The following is a 16,115-nucleotide window of genomic DNA, read 5'->3' on the forward strand; positions in this document are numbered from 1 at the left end:
CAAATACCAGGGCCCGGTGCGATGGCGTAGTGGTTAAGGTCCTCGCCTTGCATGCGCCGGGATCCCATATGGGCACCGGTTTTAACCCCGGCTGCCCTGCTTCCCATCCAGCTCCCTGCTTGTGGCCTGGGAAGGCAGTTGAGGATGGCCCAAAGCTTTGGGACCCTGCACCCGCGTGGGAGAAACTGAAGAGGCTCCTGGCTTCGGACTGGCTCAGCTCTGGCTGTTGCGGCTCACTTGGGGAGTGAATCATCGGATGGAAGATCTTCCTCTCTGTCTCTCCTCTCTGTATATCTGCCTTTCCAATAAAAATAAAATAAATCTTTAAAAAAAAATAAATAAATAAAACCTGACCTAAACCAAAAGGGCAATTCTCTACTCCTCCAGCCTGACCAGCAGTTCAGCTACAGTCCTATTGTTCTGGCACATTTCCCTGAGTCCCCTCTGAGGGTTCCTTCTGACAGAAACACTACCAGCTCTGTCTCTGGGGTTGGACAGAATTGGCCACACGGCTTTTCCTGCCCAACTACAGATGTTGCTACCGAGTTTTCTCATTTCTAGTTTCTTTTCCCATGTTCTCATCTCCATCCAACCATTTTTTGAACATTTGTAAATCCACCTGTGCCTGGCACAGAAAAGGCACTATACAAATTTGAATTTGACTGCATAGCAAATGAACCAAAGCAGACTTGATGGAAGCAGGCATGTGCCAGATCCCCTCAAGGCTGTCGTGGAGCGTATTACACGCAGTGGCACTTAGCTGGCAGGGGCGGTGTATGCCCCCTCCACACTCAGAACACATCTTGCTAAAACGGGAGTCCCAGGTGCCCAGATGCTAAGATAGCAGGTGCATGCCTGGAAGGCCCCATGCTGCTGCTGTTCCACCAGGAGAGTCTCTCACTCTCATCCCAAGGGCAGCATCTCTGTACACTTTGGGCCAGTTTTCAGGAGGTTCCAGCAGGCTTAATTAGGTTTCATTATCCACTTGTCAGCTCAGGTCCTGGTGAGGTTGTCCAATAAAAGTTTTAAGCCACTGGAGAGCCACGACACAGGTGAACATAAGAGGAGTTGCTCAGCGGGTGGGATGAATAAAGAAAATTGCCCACCTAGGGTGAAGTGCTGGTGTGTGGGTGTGGTGAAACTGCTAATACCATGACGGCCAGGGCAACAGAGCAGTGTAAGGCAGAAGGCCAGATCCAGGTGGGGAATTTTTCAGGGAGACAGGTTCCAAGTGTGGAAGCAGAGGAGGGCCTCTGGAGCAGGCCCTGCCCTTCAGGTTCAGGTCTTGGGGCACCTTCTCAGCTCCTCCTAACACGGTGGCTGTCCAGCTGGGAGAGCCCAAGAATGTCAGTTCCACGGTCACGTGGGGATCCTGGAGAGGAAGAGACATGAGACCGGAGCAGCAGAGGCTGATCTGAACAGGCATGCTGGTCCTTGTTCCACTGTAAGTCAGGCTTTCTAGGCATGGGAAGGAGCAGGGTCGCAGGCCCACTCCAACATCACTCCATCGCTTTCTCTAGGAAAATGAGAAAGGTAAGCTTTGGTGCCTCATTCAGAGGCTCGGGTCACCCTCCACATCCTTCCCTAACCTGAGGGTGATGCTCATCTGGAAAGTGGCAGCAAAGGCGAGTGTGGAAGAGGTTAGGTCAGGTTTACCTAACACGATATATGCTGCCTAACAGGGGTCATTACACTTTAATGTTGGTGAAAAAGAAGGCAGGCATTAATAACCAAAGAACTTAGCTAAGTTCAAGTTTAACTTAAAAGACACATTCAGAACAAGAGCTGGTTTTACTATTTTACTACCGAACTTTTTTTTAATATAAAACAAAGATAAAATACCTCAACCCCGCATTCTGCCAGCATGCCTTGTTTCTACAAGATGCATGCCACCATTCCACAAGACCATTATGTAGCAAGTCTTTCAGAGCCCTGGGTTGGGAAAATAGAAAGAGCAGATCCAGGGGCAGCCTGGGCACGCCTATGAGCTGGGCTGTGGCCCAGGCCACTAGAGCAGTCCTTGTCTTTTCAGATCCTCGTACGTCTTCTTATTCACAACATTCCCACTGGAGTCTTCATATTCTTCCTAAAAAGGCAAGGGTACATGTTGTTAACTATCCCCCTGGCAGAAATGTCTGGCATTACCACATGGTACCTGAGCTCTCCCTGGCCTGATTCCATGGCACTGCTGGGTACTGCGATGGCACTCATCTACAGCTGTTCTCATCTAGGATTTCCTAAGAGAAGTAAGGCCTAATGTGCCAAGGCTGCCACAATTAACTGCAGGGTTGGGAAGGGAGGCCAAGAAAACAGTCTCCCCGTTTTCAGAGTCCTACATTACAGCTAACAAACCCAACACACATACCACACCTTGCAAAAAAACAAAAATAAACACACCTAAAAACCTGGGAGCCACTGTCCTGAAAATAAGGCTGGGTGCGGCACCACTTCGGCCACTGGCACTACTGTGGGACCTGGCGTGTCGCTACTGTGCCTCACACACAGGAAAAAGTTCATGGGAAATATATATTATCTTTTGGTTTTTGTAAAAGCTTTCTGAAGTGCGTTCAAGCATGTCATTCCTCACTGTGAAATCTGTGGTCTGGGATGGTTATGTCAAGATCAACAAGGATGAGTCCTCCCGCCATGACAGGATTTCTAACTAAATCCTTCCTTCAAAGGAGCTCCTATGTGTGACCCTAACTCACTTCCCCTTACGGAGTGAGGGCGCGCTCTCCCTCCAGGCCATCCAACACTGCCCCGTCAACACTCACCTCAGTGTCTGGCTGCCATCGCTCGGAAGCCTTCTGCAGTTTCAGCTTGGCCCACACTGCGCAAGAGAAATGAACAGCATCAGGGCTGTGTGAGGCACCAGGGCTGTGTGTGGCACCACTCCGGCCATCAGGAGTGCTCTGCAAGGCTCTGAACAGAAGACTCACACCCACCTTAAACTGGAATTTTGGTCTGAACCAACTACAGACTAAATAAAACCTTTTCTGTTGTGAAATGTATCATTACCTAGCTTTGCTGTGAAAGAAAATAAGCACAAAATATAACCAAAGACCTCTCTGAGAACAGAGAACTGATACTCCCAAAGGAAGAACTTAACATGGAACAACCTTATGAGGTTATAAGAAAAATGATCTATTTTTTAAAAATTTTTTGATAGAAGAAAAAACTCTAAATATTGTTAAGTGTATTTAATTAAAATCTGGGACACATATTTTAAAAACTCCAGTGGTTAAAGAAAGGTTTAATAACATAACCAAAGAGTCTGAAAAACAATGACTGAAAATTCCTGATGGTTTAAGAGGGTGTTCAGCCTACTGGTTCTGATACCAGGGAGAGGGGGATGGCAACGTGGCACAGAAGCTTAAGCCTGTTTACAACGCCAGCATCCCATATGGGCACTGGTTCTAGTCCCAGATGCGCCACTTCTGATCCAGTCCCTACTAGTGGCCTGGGAAAGCAGCTGAGGCCTCTGCACCTACATCTGAGACCCGAACTGGCTCCATGTCTAGTTAGAATACTGGTTGTTGCCACCAACCACCTGAAGGGGGATTTCTGATGGGAATCCCACGGGGCTCTTTTGTAGCCACTGGTTCAACTTCTTACATTACAAATTTAGAATAGAATGGAATAACCTGTAAGTGACATCTTTCATTTAAGTTGAAAAAAAAAAAAAAGAGCCAACTGCAATTTTTATGACAGTATTCTCTCCACACAGGCTAAATTTTCAAAGGAATGAAGAAGACTCCTCTTTTCCACTTCCAAGGGGGCAAGCATTTGGTAGAGAGGGTTAAGACACCATCTGTGATGTCCACATCTCAAACTGAAGGGCCTGGGGATGACAACAGCTTCCGGCTCACGTGCACCCTGGGAGGCAGCAGGTGAGGGCTGGGTCCCTCTCCCTGATGCGAGAGACCTAGAAGGAGCTCCAGATTGCCATGGACATGGGAGTAAACCAGCAGATAGTAATCAATAAAATCTTTCAAATAAGTAAAAATAAAAACATATGTAAAAAATGCAACAGAATGATGTAAAATGATGACATACAAGTCAATGTACTTCAGCAGCCATGATGCGGCCATAGCTGCGCACACTCCCGCCTCAGAGAAGGACCCTGCAGTGGGGGCAGTAGCAGTCCTACCTCCCAGGCCAGTGCTCTGACCACTAGCCCCACCAGGCACACAGCTGCCTGGGCTAGACTGCTCTGGACCCGCCTGGATCCACCGACTCTCTCAGCAAACTACCAGAAATGGCGATGCTGAGTGGGATGGTTGATAGTAAACTGAAAACTGGGGTGGGGCGCAGGGGGAGTTCATTAGAGAAATAAAACAGAACAAAACAAGAAATGTCTTCATTGTAAACTACAATTACAAGATACAAGAAAACAGAGCAGATATGCTTATGGCTGCATAAGCATATTCATGCAAACAGAATGGAAGGTAAGAAGTTTTAATAAGATCTCTTCCTCATAAGTGAAACCCTGACATGTCTAATTTGAATGCTAAAAAATAGGCCCAATCTCAGTTCAGTAAAGAATTACACCACTAATAGACAACAAAGAAAAATTACAGAAACTCTCCACAAATACAGCATTAAACTCCGCTCAACCATGTTGACGCTTACTATTGGTGAGACACCCGAGATAAACGTGCCAGTCTGCGGGAGTGAAGATGTAAGGACATCTCTATGCCGGTGTCACGGCAAAGCATGTAAAGCCCCCTGCAATGCTGCTGTCCCTCTGCGTGCTCTATCAGGGCTCTGTGATGCCCCAGGAGAAGCAACTGAAGAGGACTCAAATGCTTGCGGCCCTGCTTCCCAGGTGGACTCCTGGAAGAAGCTCCTGGTGTCTGGCTATTGCCTGGCCCAGTCCCAGCCATGGTGGCCACACGGAAACTGAACCAGTACACTGAACATCTCCCTCTGTCCTTCCCTCTCTCTCTGTAACTCTTTCTTCCATTAAATAAATGAATCCTCAAAAAACCAAACCAAACCAAACCAAAAACACCCTCTTTGTTGCTGCAAGGTTGTAAGGGAACAGTGTCTGGCTTAATGTTACTCCAACAGTGAGACACCCCATCCTAAATCAGGGTCTAGGCTGGAATTCCACTCTGCTCTCAATTCCAGCTCCCTGGTGGTGCAGCTCCTGGCGGGCAGCAGACAATGGCTCACGTAACCGTCACTCAGACCTGCACTGAGAGCCCAGCTCTGGGTGTCAGCCTGGCCCAGCTCTCGTTTAAAGTTTGTAAGGTAGGAGAAGAATAATATCTGGGAAAGACATGGGGTGAGGCCATATTTATAACTAATGAATGATTCATAGAGCTAGAAAAATAAAGATAAAGATACTGAGGTAAAACACAACCAAAATGCTATCAAGAAAAGCAAAGATAGCTTGAAACGATATTTAACTCAAAATAGCAAAAATAAAAAAACATGACTCAGACCTAAATAAGATATTCTTAAAATGCAAATAATTCAAAAATCATGTACCTGCCTATTATATATATGTATATATATTTTTTTTGCTCAACCCCCTATATAGCTAATACCAGAACACATGGAAGTTTCTTTTCAGAATCATTCTCAATGATCAATCCTTAAAAAAATCTCCTTGATGAGAGTGATGCCAGAGAAGGCAACATGGCACTGTGGAGAAAGACCATCTTGGGCCAGTCAGGCTGAAGTTCTGTGTTCCACTGACAAAGTATGAAACCTTGAATAATTACCTAAGTTTCTTCTTTTGAACATGTAATTTTCCACCTCACTGGTTGTTTTAACAAACTAAGTGGGTAAACAGCTTTCCTGGCACAGAGCTTGATAAATGGAGGCTAAAAACACTAACATCAAAGTCTGAAGAAAAGAGAAAAACGGACGGAAGCTTATTCTCCAGACTCTGCCCAAGAGCGCGGAAGTGAAGAGGAAAGCGAGGACGCTCACGCTGCATCCCTGAGCCGGTGTCTGCCAGGCAAGCCTGTAAACGCTTTACCTGTGTCGCATCGCAAAGCAGACCCATTATTACTACCCGCAGCTCCCAGGCCGAGAGTGAAGACTAGAATGGAAGCAACTTGCCCGGAGCCCCCTAGTGGCAGGCAGAGGCCCTGCACCCCGACAGCCTGCCTCTGCAGAAACACGAGAAACGTGGTTCTAGGCAAGCACGCTCCTGAAGAACTCACTAAAATAAAGAACTCCACAGGATCTGCTGACCAAGTCTTAGGATAAGGATCACCACAACAACCGTTAGGGATCTGAAAGCAAACCCCACTCATTTTAATAAACAAGATAGAAAGAACATTGATAGAGAGGTCAAAGCCAAAATATCCATAACAAATCATTACACGAAATAAGAATGTAGGGGCCACAGCTGTGGCATTGCATGTTAAGCTACCAGCAGCAGTGCCAACATCTCACATGAGCACCATGTGGAATACAGCTGCCTCACCTCCAACCCAGCTCCTCACACTACGCCTGCTCAGGCAGCAGCACAGGCCTGAGTGCCTGGGCCTTGCACTCCTGGCTTCTCCGTGGCCCAGCCATGACTCGTGCTTCCCAGAAACGCCACATGGGGAGTGAACCAGCGGATGGTCTCCCCTTCTTTTTGTAACGCTTTCAAATAGGTATATCTCATTAAACAACAAAAAATGCACAATGCTTTAGACCATGACATAATCATTTATATATTAACCAGATAAATTTTAATAATTAATAGAAATAACTTGCTAGTGCAAATATCAATGTTAGAAAAACGTCTAACAAATGGGATTCCATCCAGCTGGTAAGCTTTTACACCACAAAAGGAAACACTTGGCAGTGAAAAGGCAGCTGACAGAATGGGAGAAAACATTCTCAAACAACACATCTGATCAAAGAGAAATATCCAGAGGATGTTGTGAATTCAGGAAACTCAACAATAAATCCAGTTAACGCATGGAAATAAACACAAATTTTTTCAAATGATCAAATACCAATGGCCAACACACAGACGCTCAGGGTTGCCAGCCATGAGAAAATTGCAGAAGACAAACACCCACAATGAAGTTTCACCTACCCCAGTAAGAATGGCTGTCACTAAAAAATGTAAAAAATGAATAAAATATGGGAGTCAGGCACAATAATGTAAAGGCTAAATCCTGACCTTTCAAGTGCTGGGATCCCATATGGCCACTGGTTCATGTCCCAGCTACTCCATTTCCCATCCAGCTTCCTGCTTATGCCCTGCGAAAGCAGCGGAAAACTGCCCCAAATTTTGGGATCCTGCAAGTGCACGGAAGATCCAGAAAAACCTCCTGGTTTCGGACTGGCTCAGCTCCAGCCATTGCAGCCACTTGGGGAGTAAACCAGAGGATGGAAAATCCTTCTGTTTTACCTTCTCTCCATAAGTCTACCTTTCCAATAAAAATAAATAAATCTTACAAACAACAACAAAAAAACCCAACAACCTTTCCGTGGGAATTTAAACTACTCTAAAAGACAGTAAGGAGTATTCTCAGAAATCTGAAAATAAATCTATGATAGGACTCAGATATCACATGCGTGAGAACTTACCCAAAGATAATGAAATCAGCCTGTGAGAGTTATCTGTGCCTCCATGTTTATAGTAGCTCAATTCACCACAATACCAAGATGTGGAAGTGGAGCAGCCCAGACATGAACTGGTGCCCACACAGCCATGGTGCTGGCCCTGGATACTGTTTAGTGAAATAAGCCATTCTTAAAAAGATAACATTTTCTCAGATTTGTGATAACTGAGATAAGGTACACAAACAAAAAACAAAAAACAAAATGGGGCCAGCATTGGTGTGTAACAGGTCAACCCACCACCTGTTACACAGATAGCCCATAGGATGCTGGCTCGTGTCTTGGCTGCTGCACTTCCGATCGTTGTTAGCACACCTCAGCAGCTGATGGCCCATGTGGCTGGGCCTTGGCGCCCCCTGGGAGAGAATGGTGAGAACTCGGGGCTTCGGCCGGGCCTGGCCCTTGCCGTGGCAGGCATTCGGGGAATGAACTAGCAAATGGAAGATCATGATCTCTTGTAATTCTAACCCTGCCTTTCAAATAATAAAGAAATCTTTAAAAACTAAAAAGAGATGATGTTGCTTGGGATACCTGCAGCCCCATCGGAGTGCTGGAGTTTCAGTCGCAGCTCCGATGCTCGCACGTGGACAGAGGGTGGCTCAAACATTTGAGCCAGGGATACCTGGCTGAGGTCCCAGCTCTGGGCTTCAGGCTGGCCCAGGCCTGAGAAGAATCAACAAAGGGATGGAAGATCTTGGTGGGGATTTGGCCTCGCTGCAAAGAATCCTAGTTCCTAGCTTCAGTCAGGGGCAGGCCAGGACACCGCAGGGGTGTAACCACTAGACAGAAGCATTCTCCCTGCCTCTCAAAAAAAAAAGACTGGCTTCTATTTATATTTTTTAATTTAAAAGGCAGAGAAAGAAAGACGGAAAGAGATCTCCCATCTGCTGTGTCATTTTCCAAATGAACACAACAGCTCCGAGGCAAAAATTACAGGTGAAAATTCATTTCAGGTCTGCCTCAACTCCAGCAGCTGCAAGGACTAACTACTTCAGCCATCGGCCGCTGTCTCCAGGTTGTGCGCTAGCAGCAGTCAGGAGCTGCCTCCCAAGCAGTGAACACTCACCTGAGCTGCTCCTATTTTGGGTAACTGGGGAAAAAAAATGCTTAGAAAAATTAATTTGCTATTTACTATTATTATTTTAAATACAAACAGAATAAATCTGGAGGGGGAAGTGTGATGACTGGCACGATGGCTCATTAGCTAGTCCTCTGCCTACCAACGCCAGCATCCCATGGGGGTGCTGGTTCATATTCCAGCTGCTCCACATCCCATCCAGCTCCCTGCTTAGGTCCTGGAAAGCTGTGGGGATGGTCCAATGTTTTAGGACCCTATATCCTTGTGGGAGACACACAGGAAGTTCCTGGCTCTTGGCTTTGGATTGGCTCAGCCCTGGCTGTTGTGGCCATTTGGGCAGCCAATCAGAGGATGGAAGATCTCTCTCTCGGACCCGGCGGCGTGGCCTAGCAGCTAAAGTCCTCGCCTTGAACGCCCCGGGATCCCATATGGGTGCCGGTTCTAATCCCAGAAGCTCCACTTCCTATCCAGCTCCCTGCTTGTGGCCTGGGAAAGCAGTCAAGGATGGCCCAAAGATTTGGGACACTGCACCTGCGTGGGAGACCTGGAAGAGGTTCCAGGTTCCCGGCTTCAGATCGGCGCAGCACCGGCCGTTGCGGCTCATTTGGGGAGTGAATCATTGGATGGAAGATCTTCCTCTCTGTCTCTCCTCCTCTCTGTATATCTGACTTTGTAAAAAAATAAATCTTAAAAAAAAAAAAAAAAGATGTCTCTCTCTCTCCTTCTCTCTGTAAATCTGCCTTTTCAATAATTTTATCATTATTTTAATCTCTTCCCAAAGTGAAAGGCAAAAAACAGAAAGAGGTGAATTGAATAATCCATCAACAAAGACAGTATAATTCTGACTGAAGGAACTATATGACCCTGACTGATAAATTAACAAGAAAGAAGAAGTTCCAAAGCTGGCTGTACACAAACAGTATAATGAAAGAGAGGTTGGAATCCACGGGCTAAGTCAGGGATGAGGAAGCGGTCTCAAAGGTCGCTGCTGGTTCCTCCGAAAGGGAGGATCTGATAACCCTAGACGGTGCCACAGGAGTTGGCTGAGCAAGAAGCTGAGCATTGTGGCAAGATCCCAAAGGGAGAGAAAGCAGAGTACGCGGTAAGACATCGCTGGCAGGAGTGCCCAGCGCAGGCACAGCCGCTGGCGGTGGAGGCCCGGGGCTGGGCAGCACACGCCCGACAGTGCTCCGCTCCTTCTCCAAGCTACATGGCTGCTGTGTTGCTGTGGATTCACCCTGTTACCTCAGAAGGAAGCTGACTCATGTCATTTCCACTTTTCCTTATTATCATTGGCTCTTAACACATAAAAATCATCTCAGGAACATACACATATAATCGTTCACTTAAACACAAAGCAGAACTCACAGACCAGTTCAAAGCCCCATTTTAGACACAATTTCTCTCAAAGAAGAAATAATCAACACCATTGACTAATCAGCCTCCTGAAAACTGCAGTCATCATGTGACTGCTCTAGCTTTCTCATAACCACAATCTCCTGTCCACAGGCCAGAACACACTGGGATAATGAGGTACAGGAGTGGCCACTGGCTCTCGCCTAGGGCACAATAAATAAAGATGACTTACAGGAGACAGCATCTTCAATCTGGGTCACATTAGCAAAGTGGGCAGTGTTTGGGATGCCCAAACACCTCATGCCATGAGCATGACGCCATTCCTGGGAAGAGATACACAAAGGACAATGTGAAGCAAGAATAGTTGAACACAGAGCATCAATTCTATTCTACTTAGAAATCCTAACCTGACCCTCCGCAAGGACCTACCTACAGCAGCACTGACCTTGCATTTCATGTCTATAAAAGTTTGTGACTAGGACTGACGTGATGGCCTAGTGGCTGAAGTCCTTGACTTGAACACACTGGGATCCCATATGGGTACCGGTTCTAATTCTGGAGGCCCTGCTTCCCATCCACCTCCCTGCTTGTGGCCTGGGAAAGCAGTTGAGGATGGCCCAAAGCCTTGGGACCCTGCACTCGCGTGGGAGACCCAGAACAGGTTCAGGGCTCCTGGCATCAAATCGGCTTGGCTGGGGCCATTATAGCCACTTAGGAATGAAGCAGCTGTTGGAAGATCTTCCTCTCTGTCTCTCCTCTCTGTATATCTGACTTTCCAATAAATATAAAATAAATCTTTAAAAAATTTTAACAAATTAAATCTTTAAAAACTAAGAACAAAATCCTAGAACATGGATCAAAATAATCTTGCAGAATTTCTGACGGTTAAGATCACAGCAAAAAACCATGACTAGAGCCAGTCACCTCCCAGGCTGGGAGAGGGTCCAACTCAGCATCAGTGACCCCCACCACAAGGTGGCAGGTTGACATCATTTCTAAAATCAAATAAGGGGCCCGTCGCCGTGGCCTAGCAGCTAAAGTCCTCGCCCTGAACACGTTGGGATCCCATATGGGCGCAGGTTCTAATCCCGGAGGCCCTGCTTCCCATCCAGCTCCCTGCTTGTGGCCTGAGAAGGCAGTTGAGGACGGCCCAAAGCCGTGGGAACCTGCACCCGTGTGGGAGACCTAGAAGTTCCTGGTTCCTGGCTTTGGATCAGCCATTATGGTCACTTGGGGAGTGAATCATTATACCAAAGATTTTCCTCTCTGTATTTATGACTTTGTAATAAAAATAAATATTAAAAAAAAGCAAATAAGATCGCTTATCAAACGTAAGACAGAACATGTTAGAACAAGGCGAGCCATTGATTGTTAGTTTTGGCACAGGGATGGTAAATGGGTAGTACTAAGATTCAGATCCTATTTAAGGGTTTAACCAAAAACCATCTCAAAAGCCTACTGCTGGTGCCAAAGGTCTCACACCACACGGGCTTTAGACCCATCGTCTTTCTATTCCCTTCAGCTCTGGACACCAGCGGGCATCTCATGATGCGCCTTTTTACTTCAATTCCCAGGAGAAACGACTTGTGCTCCTTACAGCAAAGTGCCGTTGGAAGGCCTTGGGGCCCCGGTAGGTGTAGTTTCCGCAAATCTCACAGTTATAGTTGATATTCAGGCCGTGCAGCTTATACAGCCAGTAAGGAATGGGCTAAAAGAAAGAAAACAAAAAACAAGAAGCAAGGCACTGTTAGTCTCCTGAAGTCTGCATGTTTCTGAAACGGAGGGAGGGAGATCAGGGACTCACTTTGCCATCCCAGCCAAGCGGCAGGTTTTTGGGGTTGTAAATGATCTCATTCTCTTCATCTTCACTTTCGCTCTCACTAATCTGCTCCTCCTCTTCCTCTTCTCGCTCTTCTCCTGTCCTCGCCTGCTTGCGCTGCACGTTTTCATGAGTGAGCTGCCGCTGTTCCTAAGACAGTCCCGTAAGTCAAAGTTAGAGGACAAGCGCACTGACGAAGGGAAGTTTCCCCTCTTCTGATTCCTGCAATTTCAATAAGCCTCTTGCTGAACGGCCCTGTCTCATTCCAACGGAAAACACACAAAATTTTACATCATGTGCCTCATTATCCATCTGCAGATTATCGCAAGCAACAGAAAACTAGATCTCGTGTATTGCACCTTTAAAGTATTTCCTGACCCTGTTTTTTCTCCTTCCCACTGTTGTTGCTCTCACTATGCAATCACTGTCTACACTGACCCAAGTTTCCCATTCTAGTCTACTTTCCAATTTGCTGCAGCTTTAACTGCTTAAAAACCAAGCCTAACCTTGCATTCTGCTTAAAGAATGTTTACTGGCTACCTTAGCTTGATTAGTTTAGCCCTAAAGTCAAAGTCATTTTAGTTTCAAAATGGTAAGTTAATGATACTAACAGGGTGGAAACAGAATCAATCATGGTGTTCGGGAGCTAGGCCTCCTGGGAGGTCCTGAGGCACTCAAGGCTACCTGTGCCTGTGGGAAGTAATTCTTACAAGACAGGTACCCTAGATGCCTGAGCCGGGCCAAGCAGCAGGTGTCCAGCTTTCCACAGGATCCTTCCTCGGTGAGCGCTTTACCACCTTTATGGGATGCATCGCCAATGGGCCTGTCTGGGATTTGAACCTCCTGAACACAGCTTGTTCTGCCATACATAGCTTGTATGAGTCATTTCATAACTATAAGTCTGACTGCTATATTTTCCCATTGTTTATAGAACAATACTTATATTGCCAGTATAATTCTCCAACTTTTCCCTAAGGCACACTCCATTTCTCATGTCCTGAACACATAATTTCCTTTCATAGCAGTGTACCATCATTCCTGCTGCTTCCTGATTCTGAAACTTTTTATTCTTTCTACTTAGAACACTCAAATTCAGTGTACCACATCACACTCATCTTTTCAAATGTATCCAAAAATGTAACACAATGCCTGGAAATGGACATTAATAAAAAATGAAATAATGGCAAAAAAATCTTTTCAGTGCATATGAGACTACTGGAAATGGTTGGCTGGAACTGATTGCAATTATAAAGACAACAGTGCCACCTCCTGGTAGGGACAGTAAAACAAGCTCAAAGGCGGAAGGTTGATTGGCAAGCGGACCCTGGCTCACAGCCGCCGCCCATGTCCACTGCGGACAATGTACATTCTAGATGCCCAGTATCTGCCCTTGCTTTCAGCAAAAGCAGTCATAATAAAACCAACAGGTGACCAGTTCTGTAGCTATTATATATAGGTGGTCCTCAAACAAAAGCAGAAGGAAACTGTCCACGGCAACTGGCAAAGATACCTAAACAAGCAAGTGGAGCCAGAGCTATTCATTCAAAATACCACGTGAGCATTTGCAGGAAGAAAGGCCCTGACAGCAGCTGAAGGCTGCACAGAGGAAGATAAAGCACAAGGGACAGTCTTCTGGAAGACTCCCAGAGCCTGAGCACTTCCTCTGATGGGAGTGCTGCTCATTCTCTTATACCTTCTCCCAGAAAGATTGCTATGAGGGTATTTTAAAAGGTTTATGGAAAGCTGGGCCTGGCGCAATAGACTAGAGGCTAAAGTCCTCACCGTGCATGCACTGGATCTCATATAGGTGCCAGTTTGGTCCTGCAGGCCCTGCTTCCCATTCAGCTCTCTGCTTGTGGCCTGGGAAAGCAGTTGAGGATGGTCCAGGACCTTGAGATCCTGCACCCACCTGGGAGACCCAGAAGAAGCTCCTGGCTCCTGGCTCCAGATTGGCTCAGCTCTGGCTATTGTGGCCACTTAGGGAGTGAACCAGCAGACAAAAGATCTTTCTGTCTCTCTGCCTCTCTGTATATCTAATTTTCCAATAAAAAAAAAAAATCTTAAAAACAAACAGCAGTGGCCTAGCAGATAAAAGTCCTTGCCCTGAATGTGCCAGGATCCCATATGGGTGCCGGTTCTAATCTCGGAAGCTCCACTTCCCATCCAGCTCCCTGCTTGTGGCCTGGGAAGGCAGTCGAGGATGGCCCAATACTTTGGGATCCTGCACCTGTGTGGAAGACCTGGAGGAAGTTCCTGGCTCCTGGCTTTGGATCGGTGCAGCACCAGCCATTGCGGTCACTTGGGGAGCGAATTATCGGACAGAAGATCTTCCTCTCTCTCTCTCCTCCTCTCTGTATATCTGACTTTGTAATAAAAATAAATAAATCTTAAACAAACAAAAAAACAGAGGTGCATTTCAGTGGAAAAAATGAAAAATCACATAACAAGGAAGGGGTGTTCAAAAGATTCAGAGAGGAAGGCATCTGGCCTTGCAGTTAAGATGCCAGCTAGCATGCCTGCGTCCCACACTGGAGACGCTGGGTTCAAGCCCTGGCTCCAGTGCCGACTACAGCTTCTTAGTGATGTACTCGGGAGAGGCAGCAATGACGGCTGTAGAGACAGAGCTCCTGCCTTTGGTCTGCACCAGGCCTCTATGCGCATCTGAGCAGCTTACCAACTCAGAAGCCTCTTTCGCAAATGTATTTAAGAGAGTGACAAACAGAAAGCATTGTTTGCATCTGCAGGCTTATTCCTCAAATGCCTGCCCCAGCCAGGGCTAGGCATGGGCAAAGCCAGCAGCTCCCATGCGGGTGGCAGGAACCCAAGCCCCTGGACCATCACCTTGCTGCCCCCAAGGCACCTCAGCCAGAAGCTGGATGAGACATGTGGAGACTTCAAGCAGACTCTGTGACTTGGGGTGTGGACAACCCAAAGTGGCCTTAATTCACAACACAACTCCCACCCCCTATGTATGGATTTCTGAATTTTTCTGCCCCCAAACAAACTTAACCTCACTTTCCTATCATTCTTTGACAATCTTGGTTATGCCAGGATTTTTTCTGCCCCTTACCATCCATTCAGCTCTTCCAAAAAGGTCACTCAAGAAAAACTGAGTACTATACCACTAAGTTTTTAGCCCAAGTTGCTCACAATCTTCTCCACGTATAACTAAGGCATCTTTAAAGTAAGAGCTCTCTGACTTGCCTCTGGAGGACCTCTCTGTGGCTCACTCGTAGGAGTTTGGATCCCACACTGAAAGAGGAATCAATGGGAATCTCTTCTCTGTACAGGGCATCACAGGCTGAACAACAGAATAGGAACTTACTGAGGCACAAAGGACCCTGGCAACTGTACTTTGTTTTAAACTAGTTTAACCCCATCCTCTTCTGGACCTAAAAAACACCCTAGAGAGAAGCTCCTCTCTTCCTCCCAGACTTACTAAATAGACAGCCCTCAGCAGAGTCAGTTACTCACCCCAAGAATTTCAACATATTCATAGATCTGAGCTTCTAGGAAAGCAATGTCTTTGTTCCTTTCAGTGTCTCTGAGAACAAGAAAAATTTGTATCACTCAAGGGTTCTGGGCCAGTGATCTCTGTGGTCATCTGGGCAGTGAACCAGTTGAGAGAAGGGAGATCCCTTACTTTGTCTTAATAAATCTTTAATACAAAGGTAGATTTTACACCTTTACCTATCGGGACTCGCCACTCCACTGGTGGGGTGAGGGACACAGTCCAGCTCCTGAGCCAAGAACTCACAGCGTCAGCTGCTTAAAGGTGGCTGGCGTCATCTTGGCTCAGGCTCTGGGGACTAGGGATTGAACAATTACTGCCTAGGGACACCTAGGCATGGATAAGGCCACCACATGTGTGGGTGAGGAATAACTCCTGAGGGACTCCCAACGACAGGACCACTGTACTTGAGGTAAGTGAGGGGCTGAGACCTGGTGGTTTGGAGGGGAGAGAATGGAAGACCAGTATGGGTCAGAGCGATACACCAGCCCACAAGGGAGTCCTCTTAGCATGGAACATTGCTGACCACCACACACCAGCCCACATGAAAGCTAGGGCTGGGGTCCTGTCTAGCAGCGCTAGATCCCAGTACCTGACTGAATGTTGGAACAGGAGATGGGTCACATTAGGCAGGGCCATGACGCTAACCAGCATGCGAGAGAACCAGATCTGGGGGTAGATTCTGTGGGGGATATGTAGGCCCAACCCTGTGGAAATCCAAGTCCCACTGTTTAACTAAAGTATTGGGGTGGTCCTGTGGAACTGCAATC

General features: G+C 46.8%; 1 protein-coding gene across 1 annotated transcript in view; it reads right to left on the reverse strand.

Annotated features, from left to right (window-relative positions):
* Nucleotides 1-1,772: 1,772 nt before the first annotated feature.
* Nucleotides 1,773-16,115, reverse strand: part of SF3A3 (splicing factor 3a subunit 3) — a 32,714-nt gene continuing 18,371 nt past the window's right edge. Inside the window, exons 12-17 of the mRNA XM_058679079.1 lie at nt 15,309-15,378; nt 11,820-11,984; nt 11,613-11,723; nt 10,248-10,338; nt 2,775-2,830; nt 1,773-2,086 (exon numbers count right to left, since the gene is read on the reverse strand). Of these exons, the coding sequence (XP_058535062.1) occupies nt 2,009-2,086; nt 2,775-2,830; nt 10,248-10,338; nt 11,613-11,723; nt 11,820-11,984; nt 15,309-15,378 (571 nt within the window). The 3' untranslated portion in view covers nt 1,773-2,008. The remainder of the gene's footprint in view (nt 2,087-2,774; nt 2,831-10,247; nt 10,339-11,612; nt 11,724-11,819; nt 11,985-15,308; nt 15,379-16,115) is intronic.

This window comes from Ochotona princeps, chromosome 2 (assembly GCF_030435755.1).
Source record: "Ochotona princeps isolate mOchPri1 chromosome 2, mOchPri1.hap1, whole genome shotgun sequence".
Classification (NCBI taxonomy): domain Eukaryota; kingdom Metazoa; phylum Chordata; class Mammalia; order Lagomorpha; family Ochotonidae; genus Ochotona; species Ochotona princeps.